The sequence below is a fragment of the Parasteatoda tepidariorum genome, chromosome 4 (assembly GCF_982258835.1).
Source record: "Parasteatoda tepidariorum strain Cologne lab strain chromosome 4, Ptep-v5.0, whole genome shotgun sequence".
Taxonomy (NCBI): domain Eukaryota; kingdom Metazoa; phylum Arthropoda; class Arachnida; order Araneae; family Theridiidae; genus Parasteatoda; species Parasteatoda tepidariorum.
Window position 1 is genome coordinate 39,362,156 of NC_141758.1, and position 15,578 is coordinate 39,377,733.

At 31.4% G+C, this 15,578-nt stretch overlaps 1 protein-coding gene across 1 annotated transcript; it reads right to left on the reverse strand.

The window, feature by feature from the left end:
* Positions 1–676: 676 nt before the first annotated feature.
* On the reverse strand, positions 677–14,861 carry LOC147810905 (uncharacterized). Its single transcript, XM_087162151.1, has 4 exons — positions 14,806–14,861; positions 2,742–2,751; positions 1,861–2,065; positions 677–1,794 (listed from the first exon to the last, which is right to left on the reverse strand). The coding sequence occupies exons 1-4, from the start codon at positions 14,859–14,861 to the stop codon at positions 725–727; spliced, it is 1,341 nt and encodes a 446-aa protein (XP_087018277.1). The 3' UTR covers positions 677–724.
* Between the last annotated feature and the right edge of the window lie 717 nt (positions 14,862–15,578).

Sequence of the window (15,578 nt, forward strand, 5' to 3'; positions counted from 1 at the left end):
AACCAAGCTATTACCACTTTTTTAAGGTGCACTAAATACATTTTAAAAGTAATGATAATGGTGATGTTTGAAAAAGGAAGTTCTAATACTGATGGGGTATCAACCTTTATGAATTTTATGTACCTTTTTCAGCACTGATGAAATAAATGAGCAAATTGTTGCAAAGTCAATTGCAAATACATCAAGCACTAATCTGGATGGGAAAAAGTCAAAGAATTCTAAGCAATTGGTATAAATACTAATTATAAGGAAGGAACTCTTGTCTATAAAAATAGAAGTTCCTGTATCAATTAGTTAGAAATCCAAGGAGTTGTATGAAACATGTTTTGAAGTACTCTTATAAGAATAGAACAAATGTCTATTGCAAATAAAGTAAATCCTAATGTGGGTGAAACAGCAATCTTAAAAATTTTATAATACAACTTGTAATGAAGCACTGTTATTAGGATAGTAGAAATGCCAATGGCAAATCGATATGAGCATAGTCTTTATGCGTTTGAGTTGGAAATCAAAAGAATTTTCAGAAACTAATACTAAAGCATTGTTTCAAAGATGGATAAAATGCCAATTTCAAATAGATTAAGTCTTTATGTGGATGAACCTAAAGAATTTTTTGAAACCAGTACTGAAGCTCTGTTTTAAGGATGGGAGAAATGCCGACTGCAAATTGATTAAGTTCTGTTGTTGTTGTTGTTGTTGCTAATTCCCATCTGGTCTGACGGGGTCAGACCAGATCAATGAATCCGTTGACATTCAGAAAATCCGAAACCAGAATGGGAGAGGAATGAATGTCATTCCAGTCCAGCCCTAAACAGTTCAAGATGTGCTCAGGTGATGCCTGGTTTTGTTGGCATTTAGGGCAAAGAGGAAAGATTTTTTGATTTGCAGAAAATGTGAGACTTTTTAGGTGTCCACTGGCCAGTCGGGATAAGCAGGTGTTGGTTTGCCTATCACCAGGGAGAGATAGAGAGAGTCCCGGTCTTTCTGCTTTATACCAGTAGTGAATAGGTGGAAGCAGCCACTTTTGTTTGTTCTGGGCCTTTTGCCTTGCAAAAAGTTCAAGGTATGTAAGCTCTGAGGTGGAGGGAACTGGATGGTCTAGTCCCTTCTTTGCAAGAGTGTCAGCCAACTCGTTGCCGTGGATATCGACGTGGGACGGGATCCATTGAAAGTGGACCTCATGCTGTTGGGAAATGAGCTTTACTTTTTGTAGGATCGAAAAACTGGTTTTATCTCCAATGAGGGCCCAATTTTTGAGGTGTTGAATTGAACTACGGCTGTCAGATAGTATCCAAGTATTTCCAAGGTGCCCTTCACTCAAGATTTTCTCTAGTCCCCTGTTGATTGCAATTAGTTCGCTTCGAAAGACGGAGCAAAAATCGGGGTTTCGTTGATGAAGAGTGTAGTTCTCTCGAGGTGTTTCAATAAATACCCCACTGCCAGTCTGTCTATCCATTTTACTGCCATCAGAGAATATTTTGATGTCGTTTGGAGGGATTTTATTGATGATTTCCAGGGACAACTGTCTGAGGAAGTCAGGCACACAGTCTTTCTTGTCAAGCATGATAGGGAGGCTTTCATGGAAACTAACATTGGAAAGATCCAAGCAAGTACTAAGATTGCTATGAAGATAAAGAGGTTCAATATTTTCAGCGATTAACAGTTGTGATTTAACATGACTAAAAGGACTGTTTTTCTTTAGCCTTTGATTGCAGGTCCAATTATTTAGGTAAATAGCAGTTAAATTGCCTTGGTCTAAACTGGAAAGTTTATTGTAATATTTCACTAAATTAGCTTACCTTCTGAAATTTAGAGGTTGCAGATCTGCTTCGTAAAGAACGATCTCTGAAGGGCAGCTACGTTTCAGTCCAGTGATGATGCGAGCGGCGCTCAGTTGAACCTTTTCCAATTTGTTTAAGTTAGATTGCGAAGCACAGCAGTAGACAGGATAGCCATATTCAAGAATTGGTCTAACAAGAGCCTGGTAGGAAGTCCTAAGAGTAGTTGCATCTGCTCCCCAATCCCTACCAGCGATACACTTAATAATATTTAGGCGCTTCCTAGCCTTCGAGACAATATAATCAATATGTTTGTTACTTGTAAATTCGGGATCGAGAATGTATCCTAGGTATTTTGTATCAGTTGATTAAGTTCTTATGAGCATGAGTCAGAAATCCAAAGAACGTTTTAAAACCAGTATTGAAACAGTGTTTTAAGGATGGGAGAAATGCTGAGTGCAAAGGGATTAAGTCTTATGTGGATAATTCCAGAGAATTTTTTGAAACCAGTACTGAAGGACTGTTTTAAGAATAGGAGAAATGCTGAGTGCATATAGATGAAGTTCTTATGTGCATGAGTTAGAAATCCAAAGAACGTTTTGAAACGAGTGCTGAAGCACTGTTTTAAGGATGGGAGAAATGTCGGTTGCAAATAGATTAAGTCTTTAATTGTATGAGTTTGAAATTCAAAGAATTTTATGAAACTAATATTAGAGTACAGATATAATGATGAAACAATTGTCGATTGCAAATAGCTGAATCCCTAATGTGAATGAAACAGCTATATAATCCATTTTATGCAACTGGTATTAGAGCACTGATTATAGAATGAGATAAGGGTTGCAAATATTTCTGGATATGATGTGAAAAGATTTTTTTTTTAAAAAAAGAGTTTTTAAAAAGTAGTACATATTTTGTTAAATTAATTTTTAATTACATTTTATACTTTTTCTGCTGACTTACTTTCAGTGTCCTAAAATCAGAACAAGAGGTGAAATTAAAAAAATATCACAAAATTGTTCTTTTTGAGATTTAAATCTGTCCCAATTTATTTCATTTCTAAGGAAAATTGTTATCAAAAATATTTTTTAAAACATTTTGTCATAGATGACCCAAAACTGACTCTCACTTTTTCACCAATCACTCGACACTTCACCCGAAATGGAAATTTATAGAGTTAAAGTGGGAAATTGACACATTTTGTTTCGCTTAGGTGGTATAATCTAACTTTTCTGCATTAAAAATACTCTTAAAGAATAATACGTAAAAATTCTCTCTAATATTTTCTAAGCTAATCTTAAAATATTCCCCACAAAATTGTAAAGGTTTCAACTTCAAATTACTCTATTATTGAAATTGTCAACAACAACAAAAATTTTCCAAGCCTTAACTAGACCACTCCAGAAACATTATAATTACATAGTCTCGTGTTATTAGTTTTTTTTTTTTTTTTTAAATTCTATGAAGTAAACTTAAAGTAAACCAATCGTTTTTTCATTTCTATCTATTTAACACAAAATCGCTCTATTGATGTCTCCATCTCTTCTTAACTGTAATCGGCCGGAAATTAATCTCAGTTACTTACAATGAAGAAGTTGATAAATTCCGGGAGGTCCGCAAATTCCAACCCATTCTTATGTTCTCTCGCCCTTAAACTTAAGTGCGGATGGAAAAATAGATGGTAGCAGATTCTTCTGCAAGACAAGGAGGAAAGAAAGTCTGCTAAAAGGGAAAATGCGGAGTATAAAAAAAGAAAAGGAAAGAGAGTCTACAACTCAACTCCACTCGTTTCAAGAGAGAGGGGAAGGAAAAGATCATTCGAACAAGAGGGAACAAAGACCGAAGGCGGTCTGAAGATGACGCGCCAAAATGACTAGGGGCGTGGCCGGGCGGTATTACGTCAGCAGGATAGGCTTGTTTTCCCCCACTTTCTTTCAGGGGACTCTATCTCTATCAAATGTATTCACTCAAGATGCACTTCCGGTTGATTTTTTTTTTTCAATTCTTTTATTTTATAAGAGCTTTTATTTGGATTCCAGGCAGTGGTTTTGGATTTTGATATGATATGGAAATTTCTCCTCCCGTTTTGGAAATGGAATCCTGGAGACTTCATTGTCTCCCTACTTCCCGTTTGGTTGGAAAACAGTGGGAGGTCATGAAATTTTTGTGTGTCGATTACCATATATTTCCAGGCGTTGCGAAAAATTGTTCGATTTAAATATCTCCGTTCTATTTTATACAGCAGAAACGGCTGTATACTGATAGAATATGAGCATAAAATCAAAAGTTTTCCTGGTATGTTTTATGTATGGCGTCGTTACGATGGCGACAATCGACATAATTTTGACTTGAATTTTTTTTTTTTTTTTTTTTTTTTTATGCAGCAACTGAAAAGCTTTCATTTTCTAAAACAATGCAATTTTTGAAAGGGAAAAAAATGATTTATTGTTTCTTTCTCGAATATATCTTTTCTTTTATCATCAAAATACATAAAACATAAACTATATTTTACGACTCATCGTTGCAAATTCTACAGGACTCTAAATCAGTTTCTTTTTTTCTTTTCTGTATTTAAAAAATCCTCAGCAGTTTTGAATTTATTTCAAGAAGTTAACCTACAATATTGATCCACGAGGTTTATTCAAACTACTCTTACTTTGTTAAAGATGCTGTAATCAAATTCTAGGCCCACTACTTCTATATTATGAATGTTGTGGTTGTATTCTTAAAGGTGACCCAAATAGGCTCTTGTACAAATAAATCTGCAACTCTACTTTTCAGTCGTAATTCTCTTTTAATAACCCTCTAGCTGTGTTATATGGACTTTTATATCAATAAATTAAATTTTTCTATAAATTTCAATTAAAAATTATATAATTTTCAGCTTGTCTAACGAGTTAGTCATTAGCACAACAGTAGTACTCTTAGTTAATACAATGTTACTTAAACGCTTACTATATTTTTTATGGTGATGTAAACAATCAGTTATTTACGTCATTCCTTGTAATTATTATTTTTTAACTATTATCTGTCGTCTTAATCTTATTATCTCTTAAGAAATCCTCCCCGCCACAGAGTTTGCAGGTTTGGAAACAAAAAAAGAGCTCATTTTAGAGAGGGGAGCTTTTGATACTTCTCTCATCGTCCTGTGTCAAAACATAGCCCGAGTATTTATCCAATACCCCTGTTTGAAATAGTTGAACCTGTAATCATAGTCACCGACAGCGCTCCAGACGATGTGCATGGGGAGTTCTTGAGGTAGATAGACTATGAGACAGATAACTTTGAGAGATCAGAGTTACACTCTATACGTATGTTTGTAATGGTAACAAAACTGATGAAACTTCAATTTTCGCATTGGGTATAATTGGCTTAAACAAATGGAGCTCTAAGCTATGCAAATATGAGAGGTTAAAAGCGAACTGTTGGTGCAAACGGAAATTTGTACTAGTTCTTTTTATTTATGGTTAATAATTTTCGTTTAGTTACATAATAATTTTGCTCACAGTATTAATGATACTTAATAATTTAATCAAGTCATGCATTTTGTAAGTTCTTGCTGGGTCTCTAAGCAGGGAAATTTAGAAATTGTATACGATGGTAAATTTGCTCTAAATATATTTTCCAAGTAGTATGAAAATGTTTATAAGTAAAATGCATGCAAATTAAATCGTGATGATTCTAAATTGCATGAGATTCTTATAAATCATAGATTTTACCAAATGTATTTGATGCATATTTTTAGAACTTCAGTTTAAAAAGAGCACCACTATTCAAGCAAGCTAGACTGTACCAATTGATCAATATCAATCTGTATCAATTGAACAAGAAAACTGAACTTGGATTGCGAAGCAGTCCACAAAGAACTGTGAAATTAAGCTACATAAGAAATAAAACAAAATATGAACCAGCTTAATTGAGTAAAGCAGAAATGCACATTATTGCTTCTTATAGAGTTTGCAACAAAAAAAAAATCGTTTCAATCGCAGTTAAACAGTTCTAAGAGCTTGGCCGAGAAGGATTAATCGAAAATCTGACTTTAAATTTCTTGTAAAAAAAAAATTATGGTTATTCAGATGCAGTTCAATATTGATCGAATGCAACTCACTGCACTGTTCGAATTTTCATTCTAAAAATATGGTAAAATAACCAACAGCAGTTTGTTCTTCAGATTAATCATAAAGTTTACGGTGAAGAACATTTTTTTACCTTTACGGTTTTGAAAGCGTTTACAACCATTATGGTTATAGAACCATGAAAAGAAAACTCTACGGTTTTTTAGCCATTTACAACTAGCATGGTTTCAAAACCGTAAAAAAAACATTTAGCTGGCCATAGGAGCTAGGCTTTTCGTTAGGTAATGGGTATTGGAGAGTGCAGGATATAAATTGGGGAGTGCAGAATTCTGGACACTCTTCATGTGTTGAAAAGGAATGGGGGAAATATTGTGGTGTCAAAACTGGGACTTGAACCCCAGTTCTGCTGGTCATGGGACTGATAGATTAGCCCTCTAGGCTATAATAAATGCGCAGTTGCAAGTAATAAGTGGCTTCGTTAGGTGGGCTCAGTTGGTGCGATAAAGTTCTGGTTGTTTAACCGTATTAGGTGAAAGCAGTTGATAAACGGTTTGTCCTACTGTTAACAATTCGAATGCCATCTTATTCATGGTTGTTTTTCTGTGTTGTTTGAATATGGTATAAAATAACAATTAAATAAATTGCTATTTAGCCATTTTTGTTTTCGAAAAATTTCTAACAGTGTGGCTTCCAAGCAAAAATGCTTGAATCTTAGATATTGCTTATCAAAGGAAAAACAATAAGGCAAAACATTGGTGACTCACAAAAATACTATGGGCTTTATCTAATTGCAAAAAAAGATACCACATTAAAAGAGATTGTATATATTATTTACAAATCAATCCATTTATTTATTCAAGCATTTTCCTGTTCATTTCTCAGTCGTATTAATATTATCGTATTATTATTAATAAAGTTTTCTGTAAAAGGAATCATACCTTTTTCACCTCGTACATATGGCGTTGAATTCAAAATCATTTCAAAAATATGTATGTCTTAATAAATGGTGTTTTGTGTGCATTGACTTATATTAACGGTTCTTATATTAAAGGTGTCTCTTATGTTAACGGTGACTATCTTATGTTAACGGTGACTTATATTAACGGTAAGTTTTCGTTGATCTAAAATTTACTACAAAAATTGCTGTTTCAAAATCTAATAAAAATCAATCAATAAATCAGGAATCTATATTGTAACTCTTATCTTACAGAAATTTATGTTATGAGTTTTGAAATCTAGATTATCTCTTTAGTCCTTTATCTTTCTTTCTTTTTCCACTAGTTTTTGCATTGAACTAATTCATACAGTTGATTGCATTTCGGTGATTTTTGTACCCAATTTCACGCTCATAAAGCAAATTAGACGTCCTGTTTAAATTTCAGAAAGTATAAGCGATACTATGGCTATATAGGACTATATACTTAATCACTTTTCAATTTTTTTAAAAAATCGCGATAATATTTATGAAAATCAATACAAGTTTACATTTAAACCAAACTCTTGATATTATATTTCACTGTTACTAAGAAAAACGGAGAAATATAAAAGAATCAAAATCATTAAATAAATAAAGATTACATTCAAATAATTACTTTTATTTCTTTATCTATCTAACATATTCAGTTCTTTCGTTTAGCCTATTTATTTCTTCGCACTTTCACGAACTAGTTAATCTTTTTTTCGAAGCCTTCATTTAGTTAAAGTCACGCTCTCGACGCATATCCTTAACTATCTATCCCTAACTACACAGTTGTACTATTCAATACAGTTTGTCCATCCCATAATCTGTAAACTCCCTCGCAACAAAACGAAACATTAGAAAACTTCTCCAAGAAGAAGAAAAATCTCTTCTTCACCAGAATCTATCTTTTCTTCCTGAGTGTATTATCGGGGCGCCCCCCCAAACCCCCTCCCCCCACAAGGTCTTCGGCCCCAGGGCGCTGCCGCCATGTTTCCACGTGGGCGGGGCGCAACCACCTCTTTTTGGGGGGTAGGAAATTAAAGAGGGGAATGCTATATCGGCAGCCAGTGGTGGGAGTTAGCAATTCATGTCCCTTCTTCCTTCACTCTAATTGCGCATCCCCATCCTCTGCTCTCATCCCGATTCCTCCGTAGCATCATTTTTATCTCATAAGAGGCTGTGCGGCTATCCCCTAATACTATTGATCTTTCTAGGAGCTTTTCTTGGAGCTATTTTTCCCGATAAGTATAATAAATGGAGGTCGTTCATTACATCCGGAGAGAGCTTCGAATTAAGAAATACTATTTCTCTGCCATATAAAGGAGATTAACTCACCCCTATAAAGATTTCCAGGTTATTAGACTAAATTAGTTCCATACCTTTTAATGAATGCAATGGAAGAAAAAGTAATGACCTATTTGTTTAAAATGTTATTTAAAAATATTTTTTACTTTAAATATGTTTTTAATTTTTTAAGGATTTTAAGAAATAATCATATTAGTTGGACCACATACTGTCATCAAAACTAATCAAAAATAAACATGTCGTTTCAGGTAGCTTTCAAAATACTAATTATGACGTTGTTTCAAGATGCCGATTGCGGTAATTTTACTTGTACTTTACCTGACGTAATGAGTCAAAAATAAATTATATACAATGAACTCCTAATGAAACTCGGTTTTGATCAAATAGAGCTTTAAGCAAGCAAAGATCACGAATGTTATCTTTTAATTAATCCAACTGGGTGAAAATCGATGATTTCGACGAAAAAAATGATTTTTATTTATTATAATTTCTTTATTGCCTACTTTTGTTCATTGGCTGTCCAAATGTATTCAAAATTTCGTTCTCCGATCTTTAAATTGAATTTATAGTTGTTTTTCCTCATGCTGACAGACGAAACAGATTAGCATTTACATACATTAAATGGATTTTCAGAGAAACGTTGATTTTTACGCCAACACACGTTACAAAAAAAAAAGTTGATTTATAAAATTCTTTGAAATTTTGTAGGTAGATTTTGCATAATGTCAGCTATGTCTTGAACTAAAATTTAAGGTCTAAGTGAGAATTTATTATTTTCATCCTCCTTCAAGTAAGAATGTTTAGAATTTTCCCCGAAGAAAACGTTATTGAACAAAATATAGATTACTGTTTCCTTGTATGTGTGGGATTTTTTAAAAATTTACGTCCAAAACATAGGTAACTATATTATTGATATAGAAAAAAAAAAAATTTGATATTTATGCATTACAATTTGTTGTAGATCTGTTAGCGTGAAGAGAAAATGAATCCTATATCCTTTGACTATATCCTTCTCTAACGGATTAATATTACTAATAATTTTGAAGTATAAAAAAAGGGAGCCGTAGTGGCTCAGGGGATAGAACCTCTACCTTCCAACAAGGTGAACCAGGTTCGAATCCCAGCAATGGGTGGTCGATTCGAATTCCGCACCCGGCTCACACCGACCACAGTGCTGACTTAAAATATTCTCAGTGGTAGACGGATCATGGGTTAGAGTCTTCTTGCAGTCAGACTAACAGAATAAGGTTTTCGTGGTTTTCCTCCCACACAACGCAAATGCGAGTAAGTTCCATCAAAAAAGTCCACCACGAAAGCAAATTTCTCCCAATACTCAATCTAGGAGTGCCCTCGTCTTCTGGATTAGGTTCAAGATTACAAGGCTGCATAGTTTGTTGTAGATCGGATGGGCTGCTCAACGACGGTTATAAAATAAAATAAAAAACTAAATATTAGTTGGAAGCAGAAGTTGGAAAATACTGAAAAAAAGCTGCTTTAACATGGGGATGTATGAAATAAAATATTGCTCATCTTTATAGTACTTTGATACATCGAAATGACATCGGTATTTTGATATTAACATGCTAAAAGCTTTTATTGAGTACTGATTTAGGGTTGGAATCTCATATTGTCTTTCTCTCTCTCTGTTTATATATATATATATATATATATATATATATATATATATATATATATATATATATATATATATATATATATATATATATATATATATATATATATATATATATATATATATATATATATATATATACATGGTACTTTTTCAAAATTGTTTCTTAAAACAATTAGACAAATAAAGTATTATAAATATAAATTTTGTACGGATATTTTTTGAACGTAAATAATCATTAAAATAATATAATATTACTGTAACTATCTGTGGTGTTCGTGAGATGTTTTTATCTATCTGATGTTTTTAAGAAAAAGCCAAAAATTTAGATAGTTTTACCTTCTGATTCAAACCAAACATTGTGTTGCAATAATGATTTCTTGATGATTTAGGGTGATTTACTATTAAATATATCTTAGGATGATTTTCAGCATGGATTAGAGGGGGCTAAAGAGGACAGTTTGAGTAATTTTTTTTATTTATCGGTCAGATTCCCCGAGAGATATCATAAATTAGCAACACTAGCATACACTTCCACGCGCAGTTGCTTAATCTCACTGTTAATACTTTTTTTAAAAAATTGTGTTGCAATAAAAATTTCTTTACTTTTTATTGATAATTTAATAAATGACAGTAATAATTATATAATAAATGAATAAAATGCTGAGAAAAATTATTAAAAAAGATAACGAACTTGAAAACTGCATATGAAAATATGCTACTTTTTCTTTAATTACATTTAAATATAATAAAAAAAATACGGTTTACATTTATTTATTGAATAACTGATAATTGCATTCAATCGAGATAATGTACTCTGCATTCTTCCATTATTTTGAATTATCGGTAAAACATCCTCTCTCTCTCTCCCTTCTGAGTCAGGCTCTTACCCTCCCGATAATTACCAAGAAATTATCGGCGCCCATCTTTGCAGCCCGTACCGAAACAAGCCGCCCGATACACCCCGGCTACCCCCTTATGACAACTAAATATGCACTTTTAGCTCAGAAGGATATGCCTCGCTTCCTGTCCACAGATGGCCACTAGACCACACAATATACAGAAAGGTATCACTTTCCATTTCGGGAAAAAACACAGGTGCGTAGCCTTACCTTTAGAACAAAAGATACTTTTTCGAGAACAATATTGATAGCGAAAAGAAGAGAAATGCTAAGTTGTATGTACTTTGCACGGTTTATTTGGTCACGCTATGTAATAGTCGATTTTGAAAGAGTATTTTAAAATTTGTGTAACGTATATGAGGAATATAAATGCCGGTGCTTTATTGCGTTAAATTCATTTTTACCGGAACATGGTAACAGAAAATCCGATATATCGTAATTTTTGCATTAATAATTACCGCAAAATCCCTGAATCACTCTAACTAAATAATATTACTGTAAAAACTACTGATGTAATATTTTACGATAAAAACGGATTTTTCTATAAAATGAATTTTACGATAAAATGAATTTAACGGTATTAATTATTTTTTCTGAAAAATAAAATTAATAAAGGAAAGAAATTATCAATAAATTGGCGAAAAAAGTTATGAATTTCATACGGATAATTTTTTCTTCTTCTATCTTGCTAGTAGAGGATAGTGTTAAACTCTGGGCCGATTTTGATGCCTTTTTTCTACATTATGTCATATTTAAATAATTAAACCATTACAGCATTTGTGATAAATGCATTATACGTTTGTCTACTTATGATTTTTTTTCTTTCTTTTTTTTTTGTGCGTGTGGGTGTGAACGAACATTGTCATGCAAGGTACCACATGGTTTCGTACCATGAACCACCTGATGTGATATTATGAATAGTTAATTCATTTAATTGGAAATTTTACAGAGATTAATTTCATAGAATGAACTTTAAAGAATTTTTTCAACTTACTATATTTATATGACTATCAGTTTCCTTATGCATAATGAATTAATAATTGTATAATGAATTAATTTTTTCTACCATTTATTTAAAATGAATTGTATTAAAATACACATATACTTCAGAGAGTTAAGAAAGATAACCGATGAATGTATTATACAATCTCTCTACGTATTTCTTAATAAAAAAAAAACATTTATAATATTCAAAATCTTATTTATTTTAAAATTTATATAACAGTTGTTGTTATTAAAAATTTGACTATAATTAAAATCGTAAAATAAACTTTATAGTTTGATGCCTTTTTTTTTAACTTACGAGACTAATCAGTTTTTGAGTGTGACCAATTCTTTAAATTTTGTTTTAAAATTTAGTGAAATATAAATTATTAATTTATCTCCTTGATACTTCGAATTACAAAAAAATAAACAAAATACTTATAAAATTAAACCAGCAAACAAAGTTACATTCTAAAACAAATATTTCAGATGAATTTTTTCCTTTACAATTAGTTTTAATTTCTCTTTAACTTGTAAATGGCATCAACAAAATAAACAAATAATTCAGACAACTATTATTCCACCAAATCTACTTTTGGCTTATTTTTATTCGTTTATTTATTGATGTCCCAATTTCAAAAAAATAACAAAATACTTTTAAATTCATTCCAGTCTAAGCGATTTGAGTATGGAATTATTTTCTCGAATTTACTAAAAATGTCATTAACGTTTTCTTTCTCTAAGCTGTTCAATTTATAAATGCAATCAACAAAAGAAACAGATAAACCTATACATCCGTCTCAACTATTAGTTTTAGTTTATTTTTATTTTATTTATTTATTTTTGGATGTTTTAAATTAAAAGAAATAAACGCAATGCTTTTAAATGGAAACTGTGCAAAACGATGTGCATATACTTTTCTTTTGAATTGCTTGAATAACATCAATTAATATTTTCTTTCACAAATATCTTCAATTTATTGTTGGAATCAACAAAAGATATCAATGAACCATTGAAACTATCTTGTCATTGTTATTTTTGGTTCATAAATATTTTTTAATTTTTCTGCTTGTTTATCTTGATTTATTTACTTTTTATTCCTTTTTATTTATTTATTTTATTTATTCCTCTTTATTTTTTTTCTAAATTGCTTATATTTTTTAATGTTTGATGGCTTAAACTTACGTAAAATAACTTTGAAGTTCAAACCAAACAAAGCAAGTAGCATACAAAATTACTTCCTTAAATCTATAAATATATTTCTCTTACACAGCGACAAAAAAAAACCCATTAAAACTTCCCGAATGGCAACGCTAGAAAATCGACTAATGATTGCCGCTAAAAATGTCACATGCCAAATCTAGCTGAGATGGCTCAACATATAGCTCTTTTAAAAACGGAAACTGAAAAAACTAGAGAGAGCATAAGCTAGGCAGAAGTGAGTAGTCTTTGTCGATAGATCTCTATTTTAGTATTTTGTCGAAAGCGCTTTTTTTCACGAGTTTATACATTGCGAATTTATTTGACGATTTTTGATTTATATCACGAATTTATTTGTTTTACTAGAATTTATTTGTTTATGCAGGTTTTTCCATTGCAATTCACTTATTTCAATTTTTAATAGACTTAATTATAGCCAAAATTTTAACCTTTTTAAAGAGCTATCAGTTTTAGAAATTTTATCTTAAGATTTTATACTACAGCACATTTCTAATAAGTTTAATGAATTACATGTCATTTATTTGAATTCAAATTTATTTTAATGACTTAGAATTTACTAAAAAGATGTAATTTTTTTTTTTTTTTTTTTTAAATTGTTATATGGATTTGAATGATTGTTTTGAATTCTTAGAATTTTGTGTATTTGCAATGTACCTAAGTTAGCAGCGAGCGAAGCGAGCTTGGTTTGCGAAGCAAACCTTATAAGATTGCGTAGCAATTTTCGGGGGTTGGCGAGCGTTAGCGAGCAGGGGGCGCAGCCCACTAGCTCACTAAATTTCAATTAACATGTTCTTTTATTTTTATACTTAATTATAATAAATACTTAATTATAATGTAATAAACGAAAAGAGCTGAATTATTTAACTAATTTTCTATCATCATTATTTTCATTTTCTAGGCTTGTGATGTTTCAAATTTAAAAAAATAAACAAAATACTAACATAATACAAAATAATCAAGACTATTTGTTGATAAAATAACGGTAATGCACGCTTTTTAAATAATATTCTACTATAAATCATTAGATAAATTTTGCTGATGACGCAATAATCAATTCAACAGCTTTTCTCTCTTGAAACCTGTACTAAGAAATGCGACCACAATAGAAAACAAAGATACAAATGGCATGTAATTGCTTGAACCCATTTCGAAGAGAATGTTCAAGAATCGAGCATAAATATTCGGAATCTTTTTCTCAACAAATCGGTTTTGCGGTGCTAAATTTCCGATTGTTAAAGTGACACACCTTGATTCGAAGGAAAGAATTTTCTAGAAATTAGGTGAATCTGGGTTGCATCGAATTTTAAATAAGCCTTATATCCTTTGAAAATTTACCGCAACTTTAGGTTACAAGCTACGCGTGATTGCATTAAAGTAGAGTAAATGGTTTCATATATTTGCATTAAACCATCGCTTGAAAATTGTTTTCACCATAGATTGTATGGAGTTGCTGTGCTTCGATTATTGCCTCACTTTTATCAACTATAAATATAATAAAATAAAATGTTTTAAAAAACAGCTTTACATAGTGGACTTACAAGTAGAAAATAATTTTATTTTTGTTATTTTTAAAACGCAAAAATAACAAAAATAAAATGTTCAGTGAATATTTTTCAAAAGACGGTAGATTTCTGGCGGTGATAGAAGTTTATTATGAAGAAGTAAATAATATAATAAACAATGATAATAAACAAATAATAAACAAATCTACATTAATTATTGATATAGGATTTATTAGCGATATTTGGATTCTTAAGATTTTTTCATCACAATCAGTGATATTTATACATTTTTTTTCTTTCCAATATGTGATTGCAATTTTTATTACTGTCTTGACCTGTCTACGCTTATTTTGAAAATGGCGAAAAACGTCTATATGGAATTAAGCCAGTTTTGTGAAAATGAAAAGCATTTGTGGTCCAATTTTCAATATTTAAAAACTTACTCCAATGCTGCATTACTGAGGCCGGGATAATCTGGTTGGTAAGGCACTGGACCCATGTCCAAGAGTTCGTGGGTTCAATCCCCGGCTGCTGAAGATTCCCCGTGCAGTAAATGGTGGCTGATGCAGGTTAAACCTGTCGAGTCACAAAGTCCTCCATGCTCCCATAACAAATCAATACCTCTGGGGGTACTGATACAGGAGTTTCCTTGCTTTCTGGATTGGTTCAAGCCCAGATGGATAATCAATAAATTAAATGATTCAATCGATAGTAGAAAATTAAAAGTTTGATGCAAAAAATTAGCTTGTTAGCCACTTCAAGCGTTTGTTGACAAATGTGAAAGATTTAAAGCTGTGTTAAGTTCAGCTGTGTCAGTTGTTCACTGTTGTTTTTTAAATAAAATGTTAAAATAGTATATTTAGCATAAAATGCTTTATATAATAAGTTTAAAATAATTTACCACGATAAAATATTACATATAAAAGCGCACTTTGTGGTAAAAAGAAATTTTCTAGCCATAATTCCATATATTTTAAGTTGTTCATGATTTGGAAACTCATGTTTTTACTTATATTAATCATTTCTAAAAACTGCACTTTAAAAGCTGTGTTGTACTATCTCTCTTAATTTTATGTTTGAACAACCCAAGAAATTATATGAGGGAAAACTTTTTTTTTCAAGTCGAATTTCCATATACAATTTAAAATGCGTAAATAAATTTTAATGGGAAAAGTTTGCATTATTCTCACGTGCTTTCGCACCATGAGTTAAATAC